Genomic DNA, 15,117 nt, shown 5'->3' with positions numbered 1-15,117 from the left:
CCCAAGTTCAAGTCTCCACATAAAGCCAGATGCACAAAGTGGCACTTGCATCTGGAGTTCATTTGTAGTGGCACAAGACCCTGGCATCCTTTCTCTCTCCTTTCTCTCTCTCTCTCTCCCTCTTTTTGTATTTCTCAAATAAATAAAATATTTAAAAATACATATACAGGGCTAAGCCGGGCTTGGTGGCGCATGCTTTTAATCCCAGCACTCGGGAGTTAGGGATAGGAGGATCACCATGCGTTTGAGGCTAGCCTGAGACTACATCATAAATTCCAGGTCAGCCTGGGCTAGAGTGAGACCCTACCTCAAAAAACCAAATATATATATACACACACACATACATACATATACATACACACACATACATACGCATATGTGTGTATATGTGTGTGTGTGTGTGTGTGTGTGTGTGTGTGTGTGTGTGTGTATACATACATACATACATACACACACAGGGGCTGGGGAGATGGCTCATTTGGCAAAGTGCTTACTGTACAAGCATGAGAACCTTAGTTCTGATTCCCAGCACCCATATAAAAGCTGAGTGCAGGGCTGGAGAGATGGCTTAGATGTTAAGGTGCCTGCCTACGAAGTCTTAAGGACCCATGTTCGACTCTCCATGTCCCACGTAAGCTAGATGCACAAGGTGACACAGCACACAAGGTTGCATATATGCACAAGGTGGTACATGCATCTGTTTTATCTCAGTGGCTGGAGGCCCTAGTGTGCCAATTCTCATTCTCCCCCCCCCCCACACACACATACACACAAAAGGCCAGTCTGTTGGGTTTGCCTCAAAAAAAATTTTATTTGAGGGCTGGAGAAATGGCTTAGCAGTTAAGCACTTGCCTGTGAAGCCTAAGGACCACAGTTCAAGGCTCGATTCCCCAGGACCCATGTTAGCCAGATGTACAAGGGGGCACACACATCTGGAGTTTGTTTTCAGGGGCTGGAAGCCCTGGCACACTCATTCTCTCTTTCTCTCTCTATCTGCCTTTCTCATTCTGTCTGTTGCTCTCAAATAAATAAATAAAAATAAACAAAATTTTGAAAAAAGAATTTTTTTGAAAAGCTAGGTGCAGTGATGTACAGCTATAATCCCAGCACTGGGAAGGTGGAGATGATTTCTGGGGCTCACTGCCCAGGTAATCTAGCCTAATAGGTGAGCTCCAGGTTCAATAAGAGAACCTATCTCAAAAAATGAGATGGAGTGTAATTGAGGAAGATACCTGATCAGATTCTCTGATGTGTAAACTAATGCATATATGTGGGCCCACATGCATATATTGCATGCACAAGAAATACACATACACACACAAAGGGCATCAAATTAGTCTACTAAATATTATAATGTATTACTTTTTGTTATACCCAATTTTAAATGTTCATGCACAATGTGTAGTCTATGTAAATTTTAATAAAATACATGTAATATGATGCTGTGAAGATATATATGAATTATATGTACATCTATATATCTCATGTCTGTGTATACACGTATTTGTATATCAGTGTGTTTGTACATGTGTATGTGTATGTATGGTCATGCTGGTCTATAGGAGCTATGTGTCTTTGGGTAGGTGTGTCAATATATGCACGTGTATGTCTGTCTATATATATATGGATATGTTTGTGGCTGTGGAAGGGGATGTATGTTCACAGTCTATGTACATGCTGTTAGTACATATGGTGACAAAGTTTAGGAAGGATATGCACCAAAATGTTGAGATTCATAGTATGATGATAAAGGATATGCTGTGCTGACTGTTAATATTTTTGTTTCATATTTGTGAATTAGTTATGTTTTATATAATCTGATTAAACCTAGAAGTTTATATTATAAGTAAGTTAATGTGAATTTGAGTAATTATAGGTGGTTTCTTTTTCCTAGATGGATATATGGATAACTCTAGATTATGAAAATCAGTATTTATGATAGTAGTTAGGTTTTATTTTTTTATTTTATTTTTTTTTGTTTTGTTTTGTTTTTCGAGGTAGGGTCTCACTCTAGTCCAGGCTGACCTGGAATTCACTATGGAGTCTCAGGGTGGCCTCGAACTCACGGCAATCCTCCTACCTCTGCCTCCCGAATGCTGGGATTAAGGGCGTGTGCCACCATGCCCAGCTGATTTCTTGTCTTCGCTTAATTTCATTGGAAAAAAGATGCTGATATAATCAACAACAATAAACATCTGGTTACATTTTGAGATATTCACTAGGGCTTGTTGTCTTTGCAGATGGAGACATTAAGATCAAGCCTAAATGCCAGCTCTATACTGTGAGTTTGCCTCCTGAGGGATATGTTTCCTGTTTGCCAGAGCCCAACAACTGTACAAATTCTGAGGACGCCTCCAGTGGTGATGATGCAGAAGGTAAGATGTCTGGTTAGGAGACTGGGAAGATGGGAGCTTAGGGGTTAATGCACTTGCCTGAGAAGCCTAAGAACCCAGGTTCAATTCCCCAGTATCCACATAAGCCAGATGCACAAGGTGGAACATGCATCTGGAGTTTGTTTGCAGTGGTGGGAAGCCCTGGTATGTCCATTCTCTGTCTGTCTGTCTGTCTGTCTGTCTCTCTCTCTCTCTCTCTCTCTCTCTCTCTCTCTCTCTTTCTCTTTCTAGTAAATAGAAGTATTTGGTGGGGGGAAGTGGTTAGAAGGGAAAGTGAACATTTTTCCCCTTATCATTTCCCAGTTCTAGAAGTTGGTGATCTAACTTTGTCATTAGGAGATAAGGTAAGTATATCATAGTATTACCAACTACATGGTACATTGGTACATGTTTTGCAGTCATTAAAAATTATTTTAAAGGGCTGTAGAGATGGCTTAGTGGTTAAGGCACTTACCTGCAAAGCCAAAGGACCTTGGTTCTATTCCCTAGGACCCAGGTAAACCAGATGCACAAGGGGGCACATGCATCTGGAGTTCGTTTGCAGTGGCTAAAGACCTTGGCATGCTCTTTCTCCCTCTCTCTGTCTCTCTCTCTCTCTCTCTCTCTCTCAAATAAATAAATAAAAATAAAGTTTTTTAAAACAATTATTTTTTAAAAAAACTTATAATAAGAGAAAAGTTCTTAGAATAGGGAAACTTAAAGTTGGAATATGATTGTAGTCAAATTTGTTAATGCATGAAAAGAAAAGAGTTTGAAATTAAATATATCAAAATGTTAATGTTTGTTTTGATTGGGATTTTAGGAGGTTATTATTTGTTTGTTGTTTGTTATTTGGTTTTTCAAGGTAGGGTCTCGCTTTAGCCCAGGCTGACCTGGAATTCACTATGTGGCCTCAAACTCAGAGATTCTCCTACCTCTGCCTCTGGAGTGCTGCGATTAAAGACATGCACCACTGTATGAGGCTTAATTCTCTTTTGCATGCATGGCATTGTATCATTTAACTCTCACATGACTTTGTACACAGTTGGCTATCATTCATGCGATTTGAGAGACACTGGGTTCTCTTGTATACTATAAATGCTCACTCATGCTGATATATGCAGTTACCTTACATGCTGTTGTACACAGTTTGTACAAGGTATATAAGGTGCTCACTCTTACTCTGTTATATGCAATTATCCCTGCTGCTTATGTTCCTGAGGGCAACCTGTACAAGGGACTATGCTTAAGAAAGCCTCACTTTGCTACAAGCAAACAGTGCATCCCTCCCATGCTAATGATTATTGGGACTATGCTAGACAAAAAATGGAATGATATGGGTGCCAGCTAGGCAAATATTTCTCTCACAAAAGGCTTTTGCTGGGTGATTAAGTATCCTTGAACCCTTAAATAGTTGCTCTCTTCCTGTTGCCTATAGACTATTGATACTTCCTGCAGGCAGACTGTTGGTAACAATTGTGGCTTGGTAAGAGCCTAGCCTGGTTGCTCTAAACAGAGGTGAAAAGAAATTCAGCCTTAATATTAGGGCAAAGTCAATGGTAGTGTTTTTTTAAATATATTTTATTTATTTATTTGAGAGAGAAAGGGGTAGACATTGAGAGAGAGAGAATGGGGATGTCAGGGCCTCCAGCCACTGCAGACAAACTCCAGACGGATACACCCCCTTGTGCATCTGGTACCTGGGTCCTGGAGAATTGAAGTGGGATCCTTTCGCTTTGCAGGCAAATGCCTTAACCGCCAAGCCATCTCTCCAGCCCAATGCTAGTGTTTTTGTAGCTTTGAATACATTATTACAACTTACTTCTTTAGTTGTTTGTTAGGCATAGTATCGTAATAATTCTCCTCAACCTCCCAATTCTTGGGAGGTCAATATGGTCCCCTTTGTTCTCAGATGGGAAGTATGGTACCTACTCAAAGTAGGTGAATCAAGGGCTGGAGAGATGGCTTAGTGGTTAAGCGCTTGCCTGTGAAGCCTAAGGACCCCTGTTCGAGGCTCGGTTCCCCAGGTCCCACGTTAGCCAGATGCACAAGGGGCCGCACGCGTCTAGAGTTCGTTTGCAGAGGCTGGAGGCCCTGGCATGCCCATTCTCTCTCTCTCCCTCTGTGTCTTTCTATGTCTGTCTCTCTCAAATAAATAAATAAATAAAAAGTAGGTGAATCAAGAATGTGGGGCTTAGCCGGGCATGGTAGCGCATGCCTTTAATCCCAGCACTCGGGAGGCAGAGGTAGGTGGATCACTGTGAATTTGAGGCCACCCTGAGACTACATAGCGAATTCCAGATCAGCCTGGGCTACAGCAAGACCCTATCTTGGGGGAAAAAAAAAAAGAACATGGGGCTTTTGAGTAGGACAGATACACTCTTACTTCTCAAGTTTTTTTTTTTTTCCTCCTTTTCAGGTGGGGTCTTGCTGTATAGTTCTGGCTAGTCTCCAACTCACAGTCCTCTCTCCTCAGCCTCCCCAATAGCTGAGATAATAGGTGTGTGCCTCCATGACCAGCTCCTACCAGTTCCCTAAGATAGGGCCTCTCCATCTACCCGACTGAATGTTCCCCCATGTCCTACCACCTGTCACTATCTGCTGAGGATCTATCAGAGACTGGACAGTTGCTGTGTGCTTTATGATGCAGTTCCTGCAAGAGGCCCTGTAAGAGGTGAATCAATTTAATAAGTCAAAATGCACTCTCGACATTACCCCTGTTTTGTAGAAGATCTTTGAACAATGTGTGAGTCAAACTCAGCTGGGAAATTAATATCTCAACTTCTAGTACTTTTAGCTTATCCCCAAATGTTTTGATTTTTTTTTTTTACTATTTATTTAAATGGTTTGTTTTTCATTATAAACTCCATTAAATGGGCCATTTAAGGGCATTTGAAATGATATTTTTTTATATAAAAATGTAACAATCATCAGTTTACTCATGCTGCCCTTGTCTAGTATCCAAAATGAAAGAATATTAAGAGTCTTGACTTATACTATATTAGGCTGTGATGAAGTTGAATAAATCTTGCACCAAATGTGTAATGCCTCCCTGGGGTTGCAGGGCTTCAAGGAATCCACAGGTAGAGGCAGGGCCCAGGATATGTCATGTGGCAACAAGGCATAGAGACATCCAAGAGAGAAAGAAGAGTCTCTGAGCTTTTTCAGTTTCAATTTTAGGTAAAGAAAACATGAGGACTGTCAGTGGAAAAGGAGGGTCATATTGCCTCTACTGTTAAAGAAGCACTTTCAGTCATTGACTTCATTGACAATCATTAGGACTGACTAACCTACTGAACATTAACTTCTAGAAGGCTGAAGGAAATGAGGCCCATCTCATATCTTCCTTGGCTGCCTTTGCAGCAGTTCCCTGCCAGCTATCTCCCACAGGTTTGCATTCAGGGCCCTTCCCAGCCCTGTTCTGCAAAGACTAGCCTTATTGGTAGCTCAAACCAACTGCTCAGCCTCCACTAGCCAGCATGGCAGCAGGCCTGGTGTTTAAATCCATGTCCAGACTTCTATGGTATTCATGTCACTGACTGTAAACTCTTTGACTAAGCCATAGATAGTAGCACTTGCTCCATACTACATCTTCAGGTTAGTCAACCTGAGCTCTATTAGGCAGGAACCATGTCCTTTGTTCATTGTTCTTAGTGCCTGGTCTACCACTTTGTGAAAAAGTGGGAATTCACTGCTTATTTACTGAATCCATCAGTGTGTGTGTACTTGGGATGAAGACAAGGCTATGCTCAGAAAGCAGACTGTGTTGAGACTAAGACCCACATCTGGTCATCTGTCCCACTCTGTGTCCCGTCTTTTTCATTCTTTTGGGAAATCCCTGGATGTAACACATACAGACAATAGTTTGCAGTTGGCTAGGAATGGATGGAAGTTATAGAATACTGAGGTGGCACTGTTGATGCCAAGTTTCAATCTTTGAGGACAAATAATAGGGTTGTTCTGGACCCTCTGTATCTATGAGGGCTAACTTGCAATTAGAGCCTTAGGTAAGAAGAGATTTCTCCCCTCCTCAGGGTACCATTCCTTTCCTCTGTTGACCCAGTGTCGGTTGATTAAAGAAGCTAGTCAGTTTCTGGCCTCTTACTGACAAAACAACCCTCTATACCAAGAGAGTCTTCTTTTTTGGAAAATTTCCCATGGAAAATATAACCATCCTTCCTTAGCATGTTAACCTGCTTATCTGGTAGGAACTTGGCTTGGTTCACTGATGACACATGTGAAGTTATATAATCTATTGCAGTGGTATAAAAATTCCTTTGGAACCACTGGGATCATGTTTATCCTCAGAATATGACAAATCACAATCACATAGATGAACCAGTTACAGGATTCTGGGGTTTCAAGTGATGACTGGTGTGAACACAAGAGATAGTTGTTGGCTATAGGCTCCCACATCCTTCCTACACTCTGAAAGCTGATCTGACACAGGTGTACTCAGTTAATTTTTAGAAAATATCTAGTGTCCCCAGCCTGTCTTTACCCAAGTTTCTAAATGATGTACCAGAGAGAAGCTTAGAGAGCAGCTTACCTGCTGATGAACTATCCAGTTCCTGTCAGCATCCATCTGCAATGATGATACAGGAGGAGCTGCCAGTCTTGGAAAGTCCAGTTTTAGGAAAACATGAATCATTCAGTGCTTTAGATTTGGGAAATGTTTGCATTCTATCAGGTCAGAACATAGGAAAGCTGTAAACATAGCTAATATTATTACTGTACCATTTCACAAAAATAACATCTTGGAATTTTATTTTTATACTCGTATTTTAGGTTAAAGACATGAAGAGTACTTTAGTGTCTTTTTCTTGTAAAACTGACTATTGAAATTTTATCTCTTCTATACCACTCAGTTGCTGGCATTTACATACAAGCCAGGGGAAATATTCCCATGAAAGCTTACTGTTGAAAAAAGCCTGGGTTTTATGACCTGTACATGTCTGCTCTTGGGTAGATGTGACCCTCTTGACACCCTTTCTGCTTTGGCTGCTAGGAAGCTCACTTTTCAACCTTCCATTGTTTTCCTCAGTTGCAGGTGTTTCCTTGACCTCCATTTGCTGGTAGTTACTTTTTCATTCTTCTCATTCTTTTTAGATTAAGTATTAAAAACAGTGAGGTTTCTGAGCTACATCAGATTTCTCTTTGGAAGTATACAGACTTATCAGGATTTATAGAGTCACTTTATTAATTGCCTTTTTCTTTTTTCCCATATTAGAAATTATTTTTTAGCTTTTTAAGCTAGCATATAAGATAATGGGTTTTATTATAGTATTTCTATACATATTCTGTTCTTATTTGACTTCTTCTCACATTCTTCTACCTACTCCTCTGCCCCCAGCTGCTGGTTTTCTTCCTCCCCCTCTCCTTCTCCTACCTCCAATAGTGCCCCCCCCCCGCATGTGTAGGTTCAGACTAGATAATCTCTCATTAAGTACTTTTTGAGGTCTGTGTTGGACAGTGTACTTAAGCCCTAGTGATGGTAGATAAGACCTTCACCTTCTTAGCACTCATCCTGTTGGGACTGTTCCTATGTATACAACCATAATGGGCTACTAAGTTGTCTTTGAGACAAGAAATGCTGTGGGCAGCCATGATGAGAGAAGTTGGAGCTGCCTACAGTGCTAAAGAAGCAGAGCACCAGGCAAGAGCACAGCTGACCCTGAAGCACCAGTCAGCCAGCAGATGGAACTAGAACCACTTGGGGATTCAGAGGTACCATGTAGTAGAGGCTGAGCTATTGGTGGGGATGGGTGAATAAGGAATAAGGCATTTTGGACCAAGACTCAAGGGCTTTGGTTATGTTGACCTGGATTTGTCCTAGAACCATGTTCCACATGGCCCCTCAAGATTCCTAGTGTAGCAGGAACACATTTGTAGTCCAGTCAGGAAATGAATGAGGAGCCTAGCAAGTGGTAGAGGAAATACAGAGCTGCTTTAAAAGTGGTTCTGGGGGCTGGAGAGATGGTTTAGCAGTTAAATGCTTGCCTGTGAAGCCTAAGGACCCCTGTTCAAGGCTCAATTCCCCAGTACCCGCGTAAGCCAGATGCACAAGATGGCGCATGCATCTACAGTTTGTTTGCAGTGGCTGGAGGGCCTGGTGCACCCATTCTCTCTCTCTCTCTCTCCCTCCCTCCCTCCCTCCCTCTCTCCCTCTCTCCCTCTCCCTCCCTCCCTCCCTCCCACTTTCTCTCTGTGTCTGTCACTCTCAAGTAAATAAGTAAAATAAAAATGAATATTTAAGTGGTTCTGGGGAGGGAGCCATCAGACTTGCTGATGTTTGCCAGCATTAGGTGAAAAAGATTCTGAGTAGAGCAGCAGATGCAGCAGGTGATTAAGATGGGTGGTCAGGTAACTCTGACCTTGAGGCAGACATCATTATGGGAGTTGATTGTTAGGCCTGAGCCACCCTTGCTAGCCCCAGAGCATCTTGACTGTGGAGTCTGGAAGGCTGTGCCTGGCATGGTATCTGACACAGAGTAACAGCCAGAAGAAATTAAAAAAAAAAAAAATTTAAGTGAGAGTCTTTTTTTTTTAAGTGAAAGCCTTTTGTGAATTATCTGGAGCCGAAAAATTTAAAATATTCCAAGAATTGTGTAAACAGCACTGGTCATCAAGAAGTTCACATCTCATGTGAACAAAAGTCTATATTTCACTGTGGCAGACCTCTTCCTAAACTTGAGCTTCCTCTTTCAAGATCACCACTGTTTGAAAGCCTATTTCTTTTCCTTCCATCTCATGGTCATGCCTCTTTTAGTCCTCCCTGCCCATGTCAATATTGAGCTGCTCAGACCCAGTGCAGCACCCCCATGCCATAGTGACTTGCATCTCTATCTGCTTCTCACTGTTAAGTGTGGGCATGCACTGGTTTGTAAACAAACCAGAAGCAGGTGAGCATGTTTATGTCTACAGCCAATCTTGAAGTGGTCCATCAAGATCAACAGAATGCACAGGTTGGTATTTAAACCATCACTGTGAGCCAAATCACAGTATTATTTTTTGTTGTTCATTTTTTATTCATTTGAGAGTGACAGACACAGAGATAAAGGCCGAGAGAGAGAGAGAGAGACAGAGAGAATGAGCACACCAGGGCTCCAGCCACTGCAAACAAACTCCAGATGCATGCACCCCCTTGTGCACCTGACTAACATGGGTCCTAGGGAATCAAGCCTCAAACCAGGGTCCTTAGACTTCACAGGCAAGCACTTAACCGCTAAGCCATCTGTCCAGCCCCCAAATCACAGTATTCTTAACAACAGAAGCAATATAAACATTATATGTCACTTTGATAATATGCATTTTACTTTGTAATTTAAGTTTCTCTTTTCATTTGTTTTGTAGATGTCTTGTGGTATGTAACTTTGATTTAAGATTCTGTTGATCTACTTTGCCTAACTACTCTTCCCAGTATGAAAAGACATGTGATCTGACAGTCTCCTGTCACATTAATTTTTTAGCAAATTGAACTTTCACATTTACTTCTTTATGGCTTAGTTTCTATTCCTCATGCTGCTACCTTTGCCTCATATTTGTTAAATACATGAGTAGCTGAACCAAGAGTGCATCTTTGCAACAGATAGCAACAAACTTTGATGACCACCCCTCTCCTTAGAAACAGAATTATAACTGTGGTCTGTAATTTCAGTTCTAGCTCTCCAGTGAGCCCTCCGGCAGCCAAAGAATCTGATGTCTTGCATACGTGTTGTTGTAAACACCAATGATCTTGACTCAGTTGCCAACTGGAGTGTACACAGCTGGTTTGCAGTGTACCTGCCATAACCACCACTTTCTGCACTTTAATCTCATCTTTTTCCCACTTACAGTGACTATTCTGTCATCCACTTCCTTCATTTCCCTTTTGTGATTTCAGATGCTCTTCTTTTCTCATTACCAAGTATATGTCATTTGAAACAAAGTGAACTGAGGCATATCTGTCAGGGAGACAGGCTCAAGTCATGCTAGGGAGAGCTTCCTGACCTACCATCATAGCTGTGACTTTGGTCTGGTCTAATAAGAAGGACTTAAGCCCTGCCTACAAGTAGCACCAGACCAAACTCCTAAGACCTCTACACAGAAAATCTACATTTACAAATTACAGAAATGGGACCCTCAAATTTTTTTAACCAAAAAACAGCTATATATTCTCTTGGGTATTCTGTTTTATAAAATGAAAAGTATCTTTTTTAATTTTTTTGTTCATTTTTATTTATTTATTTGAGAGTGACAGAAAGAGAGAGAGAGGCAGAGAGAGAGAGAGAATGGGCACACTAGGGCTTCCAGCCACTGCAAATGAACTCCAGATGCATGCACCCCCTTGTGCATCTGGCTAATGTGGGTCCTGGGGAATTGAGCCTCGAACCGGGGTCCTTAGGCTTCATAGGCAAGCACTTAACCACTAAGCCATCTCTCCAGCCCAAATGAAAAATATTTTTCTTGGCCATAAAATATGCTGATCATGGGAAAATTGAGCATTATAGATGATGAACATGAAGTACAATGTCATCTTAGCACTAGATAGAAACTTTGTGGTAAACACCTATTAAAATCTCTGTATGTGGGCGCATGCGTCTGGAGTTGTTTGTAGTGGCTAGAGGACCTGGCGCAACCATTCTCTCTCTGTCTATCTGCCTCTTTCTCTCTCTGTCTGTCGCTCTCAAACAAATAAAATAAACAAAATATTTTATTTAATAAATCTCTATATGTACATATTAATGTATATACATATACACAGGTTTTTAAAATTGTACTTTTAATATAGTATTGAAGTTTTGTGCATAGTTATATCATTTTCCAAGATATTTTAAAAGCAACTTGGTTTATAACTAGTCTCCCCTTCCTCTTTGATAGACCTCCAGAAATTTCTATAGGTTGTGCTAGCACCTTTGTAAACATCATTGTGTACGCACACACACATCATATTGCAATGTACATATGTATCTGGGTCAGCTCCTAAGAAGTTCTTGAAGTGGAGATAGGTCCCCAGGCTTTAAGATATGTAAAGTCTTTTAGACAGCTGTCCCAATTTACATTACTAAAATTGGCTCAAACATTGTCAACTCAGGTTTTAACCAATGCTTGAATAACCTATCTCTTACATCTCCACATAAGAAAAGTATGGATCAGGGAAATTCCTCCTTAGCCCAGCATCTGTAACTAACAGATTTGAGTTTGAAGAAACTTAAATTCTCTATGGCAAAGGAACTATAAATAAAAATAGAAAAATAAAGGGACAAATCACAAAATATTTGCACATTTCATATTACAAATCAATAAGAAAAGCCAGGCATGGTGGCGCATGCCTTTAATCCCAGCACTCCAGAGGCAGAGGTAGGAGGATCACCGTGAGTTCGAGACCACCCTGAGACATAGTGAATTCCAGGTCAGCCTGAGCTAGAGTGAGACCTTACCTCAAAAAAAAAAGAAGAAGAAGAAGAAGAAGAGTGCCATCTAATAGAATGAGCCATATTAAGTAACTAGCTGTTCTTGAAAAAAAATAATTGTGACTAACTTTGATAATAAATATATGAAGTACCTTTTGTGGTACCTCATTCTTATATATTTCACATGAAACATTTGACCCACCTGAAATACATTTCATTATGGAGAACAGAGCGTGTAGATTCTTTTTTGTTTAAAAATAATTTTTTAATCAAGGGCCTTTTGTTGAATTGTCTACTAATTTTCCTCAGTGTACTTAGAAAACATCTTTATAACAGAGTAGTTCTGTCCTTATTCTTGTTCATATACTTGGCTGTCTTCCTTCTTGATTTTCCTAGACCAAGTCTCTCCCCAGCTACAGTCATGGTGTTTGGGGCAGAATGTTCTCCCCAGACAGGACTTTACAATTTGTTCAATCCATGGCAGTGTCATATACCAGCATATAGCACAGCCACATTAAGGTTTTTTGGAACATGGACCATGCCAAGCCAAATATATTTTATTTTTATTTATTGATGGGGTGGGGGAGGAAGGACTGTGTGTCAGGTACAGATGAACTCCAGACACATGCACCACTTTGTGCACCTGGCTTTATGTGAATACTGGGAATTGAACCCAGGCCAGCAACACCTTTGTAAGCAAGCACCTTTAACTGCTAAGCCATTCCCACAACCCTTCCAAATATCTTCTTAAAGGGCCTGCCCTTCCACATATTATTTTGAAGGGCAATAGACCTAGCCATGGTGCTGTTCCCTTACAGTCTAGGAATCTCACATGGACCTTCTCATTCTCTTGTCTTTGTTTTTACATCTGAAGCACCCCATCACCTTTGGTAATCATGATGTGGTTTGAATTAGGTATCCCCCTTAAACTCATGTGTTCTGAATGCTAGGTACCCAACTGGTGGCAATTTGGGAATTGGAGCTTCCTGCAGGTGGTGTATTGTTGAGAGTGGACTTGTCAGTGTTATAGCCAGCTTCCCCTAGCCAGTGCACTCTCCTGCTGATATTGGCCAGAAAGTGATATCTGGCTTCAGCTCATGCCACATTTTCCCCTGCCATCTTGGAGCTTCCCCACAAGTCTGTAAGCCAAAATAAACCCTTTCCTTCTACCATGTACTTTTGTTGAGTGCTTTCTGCCAACAACGTGAAGCTGACTGCAACACTATTATTGGTATATAAATGCTTGGTTACTAATATCTTAAATATCTTTTGGTATTTTTGTAAGATTTTTTCCTATATTAACCTTACATTTTTCAAGCTATATAATGTCCACCGTTTTGTTATTTTATGAGAGTTTTGTGGACACCACAGTGAGGCAAGGCTGTCAACTGGAGTCATATAGTTTCCATGTCTGCATTTTAACAGTTGCAAAACAACTGCGTGAGGTGCTCAGCCAATATATTTGTACATCCCAGAAAGACCCCTCACCAGGTGTAGTTTCTAGTTCTCTGTCAAAGTGGACACTTGGGCAAAAGAAGCAGTGCTTTCTCCCATATGGCTGGTATAGCTATGGTAGTCCCTCCAGCATCCACATCTCCATGCCCATGAAGTGCACTACCTGTCAGTGCTGCATTGAGGGCTGTGCCTGACCTCTGCATGAGGATACTCACTCTTTCCCCTTGGATGTCAGCCATTTCCCTTTAGACTAGAACATTACCCTGGCTAACAGCCCTCTTGGAGAAATAGCAAGGCCTTGCCAGGTGTGGTGGCGCACGCCTTTAATCCCAGCACTCGGGAGGCAGAGGTAGGAGGATCACCATGAGTTCGAGGTTACCCTGAGCCTACATAGTTAATTTCAGGTCAGCCTGGACCAGAGTGAGACCCTACCTTGTAAAACCAAAAAAAAAAAAGAAATAGCAAGGCCTTGAATAAGCTATTCCAAGTTTCATCATTCTTCTTAGAGAATAGAAGAAAACTAGGCAGACTTTCTGGAATCCCAGACACATCTTTTTGTTTCTTTCATACCTTAAGTTCTTATTCTCCTGAAGCTGCACATCCTTCATTCTGTCCCATTCCATTTATTTTTTTTTTTGTAAGAATAAAATATATCCAGTACTGTACTGGCTTCATTGTAAAATATCTCCCTGAGACTCATGTGTTTGAATATTTAATACATAATTGGTAGCACTATTTGGAAAGGTTATGGAACCTTTTGGAGGCAGGGCCTTGATGGAGGAACTATATCACTGGCAGCAAGCTGTGAGTTGTTATAGTGTAGCCCCACTTTCTGTACTCCCTCTCTCTACTTCTTCCCTGCTGATATAATGATGTAATACTGGCTGTCTGCTTCTCCCATGCTTTCCCTATCCTCTGGAACTATAAACTTGATTAAACCATTTTCCTTCCATAAGCTGCATCTGGTTGGGTATTTTTTCCCAGCAATAAGAAAGTAACTGATAGGGCCAGGTGTGGTAGCATACACCTTTAATCCCAGCACTTGGTAGGAAGAGGTAGGAGGATTGCCATGAGTTCAAGGCACCCTGAGACTATTTAGTGAATTTCAGGTCAGCCTGGGCTACAGTGAGACCCTACCTCAAAAAAAAAAAAAAAAACCAGGCAGTGATTGGAGGCTCTGGCAGGCCCATTCTCTCTCTCTCTATCTCCCTCTTCCTCACTCAAATAAAATAAAGTATTAAATTAACCAAAAAAAAAAAAGGAAAGTAACTGATAAAGAAAATTGATACTGAGTGGTGTCAGGTCATTGCTGTGATAAACTTGACCATATGGATCTCGGTGTTTTTAAACTGGTTTGCAGGAGAAGTATGGAAGGGTTTGAAATTTTGGACTAAAAAAGCTTTGCAGTGCTGTAAATAGATCTTAAATTTCAAAGGCAAAAAAGTTGAGAGTGAGTGTGGACTACTACAGCTAAGCTCATGAGGTTTCTTTCAGAAGGTAAGAAAAACTTAACAGGAACTGGAATAGACCTCATGTGATAATCTTCCAGGAATCTGGCTGCATTCTATCCATGTCTTGAGAATGTGAGCAAAGTTAAATGTAAAAGTAATCTGTTTGGCAGAGGAAATTTCAGGCAGAATGACATTGAATTTATGACATGGCTTCTTTTTGTTGTCTTGATTCAGATCTACAATGAAGAGCTAGAGAGATGGTTCAGTTGTTAAAGGTGCTTGTTTGCAAAGTGTGCTAGCCCAGGCTCAATTCCTCAGTACCCATGTAAAACCAGATGCACAAATCTACAATGAAAGAGAGGAAAACATACAGCAGAAAGATATAAAACATAGTTTTTCAGGGGAAAAAAATATAAGCAAATTTAAAGTCAATACAGAAACTGGCTT

The 15,117-nt window shown here is 40.9% G+C and overlaps 1 protein-coding gene across 2 annotated transcripts in view; it reads left to right on the top strand.

Annotated features, from left to right (window-relative positions):
* The window catches only part of Erich1 (glutamate rich 1), a 105,840-nt gene that overhangs the window by 48,243 nt on the left and 42,480 nt on the right, over positions 1-15,117 (top strand). For both annotated transcript variants that reach the window (XM_045131628.1, XM_045131629.1), the window contains one exon: positions 2,241-2,375. In XM_045131628.1, coding sequence (XP_044987563.1) covers positions 2,241-2,375 — 135 coding nt within the window. The remainder of the gene's footprint in view (positions 1-2,240; positions 2,376-15,117) is intronic.

This window comes from Jaculus jaculus, chromosome 12 (assembly GCF_020740685.1).
Source record: "Jaculus jaculus isolate mJacJac1 chromosome 12, mJacJac1.mat.Y.cur, whole genome shotgun sequence".
Lineage (NCBI taxonomy): Eukaryota > Metazoa > Chordata > Mammalia > Rodentia > Dipodidae > Jaculus > Jaculus jaculus.
Note: the sequence above shows the minus strand (reverse complement) of the source record. Positions and strands in the feature narration are given on the sequence as shown.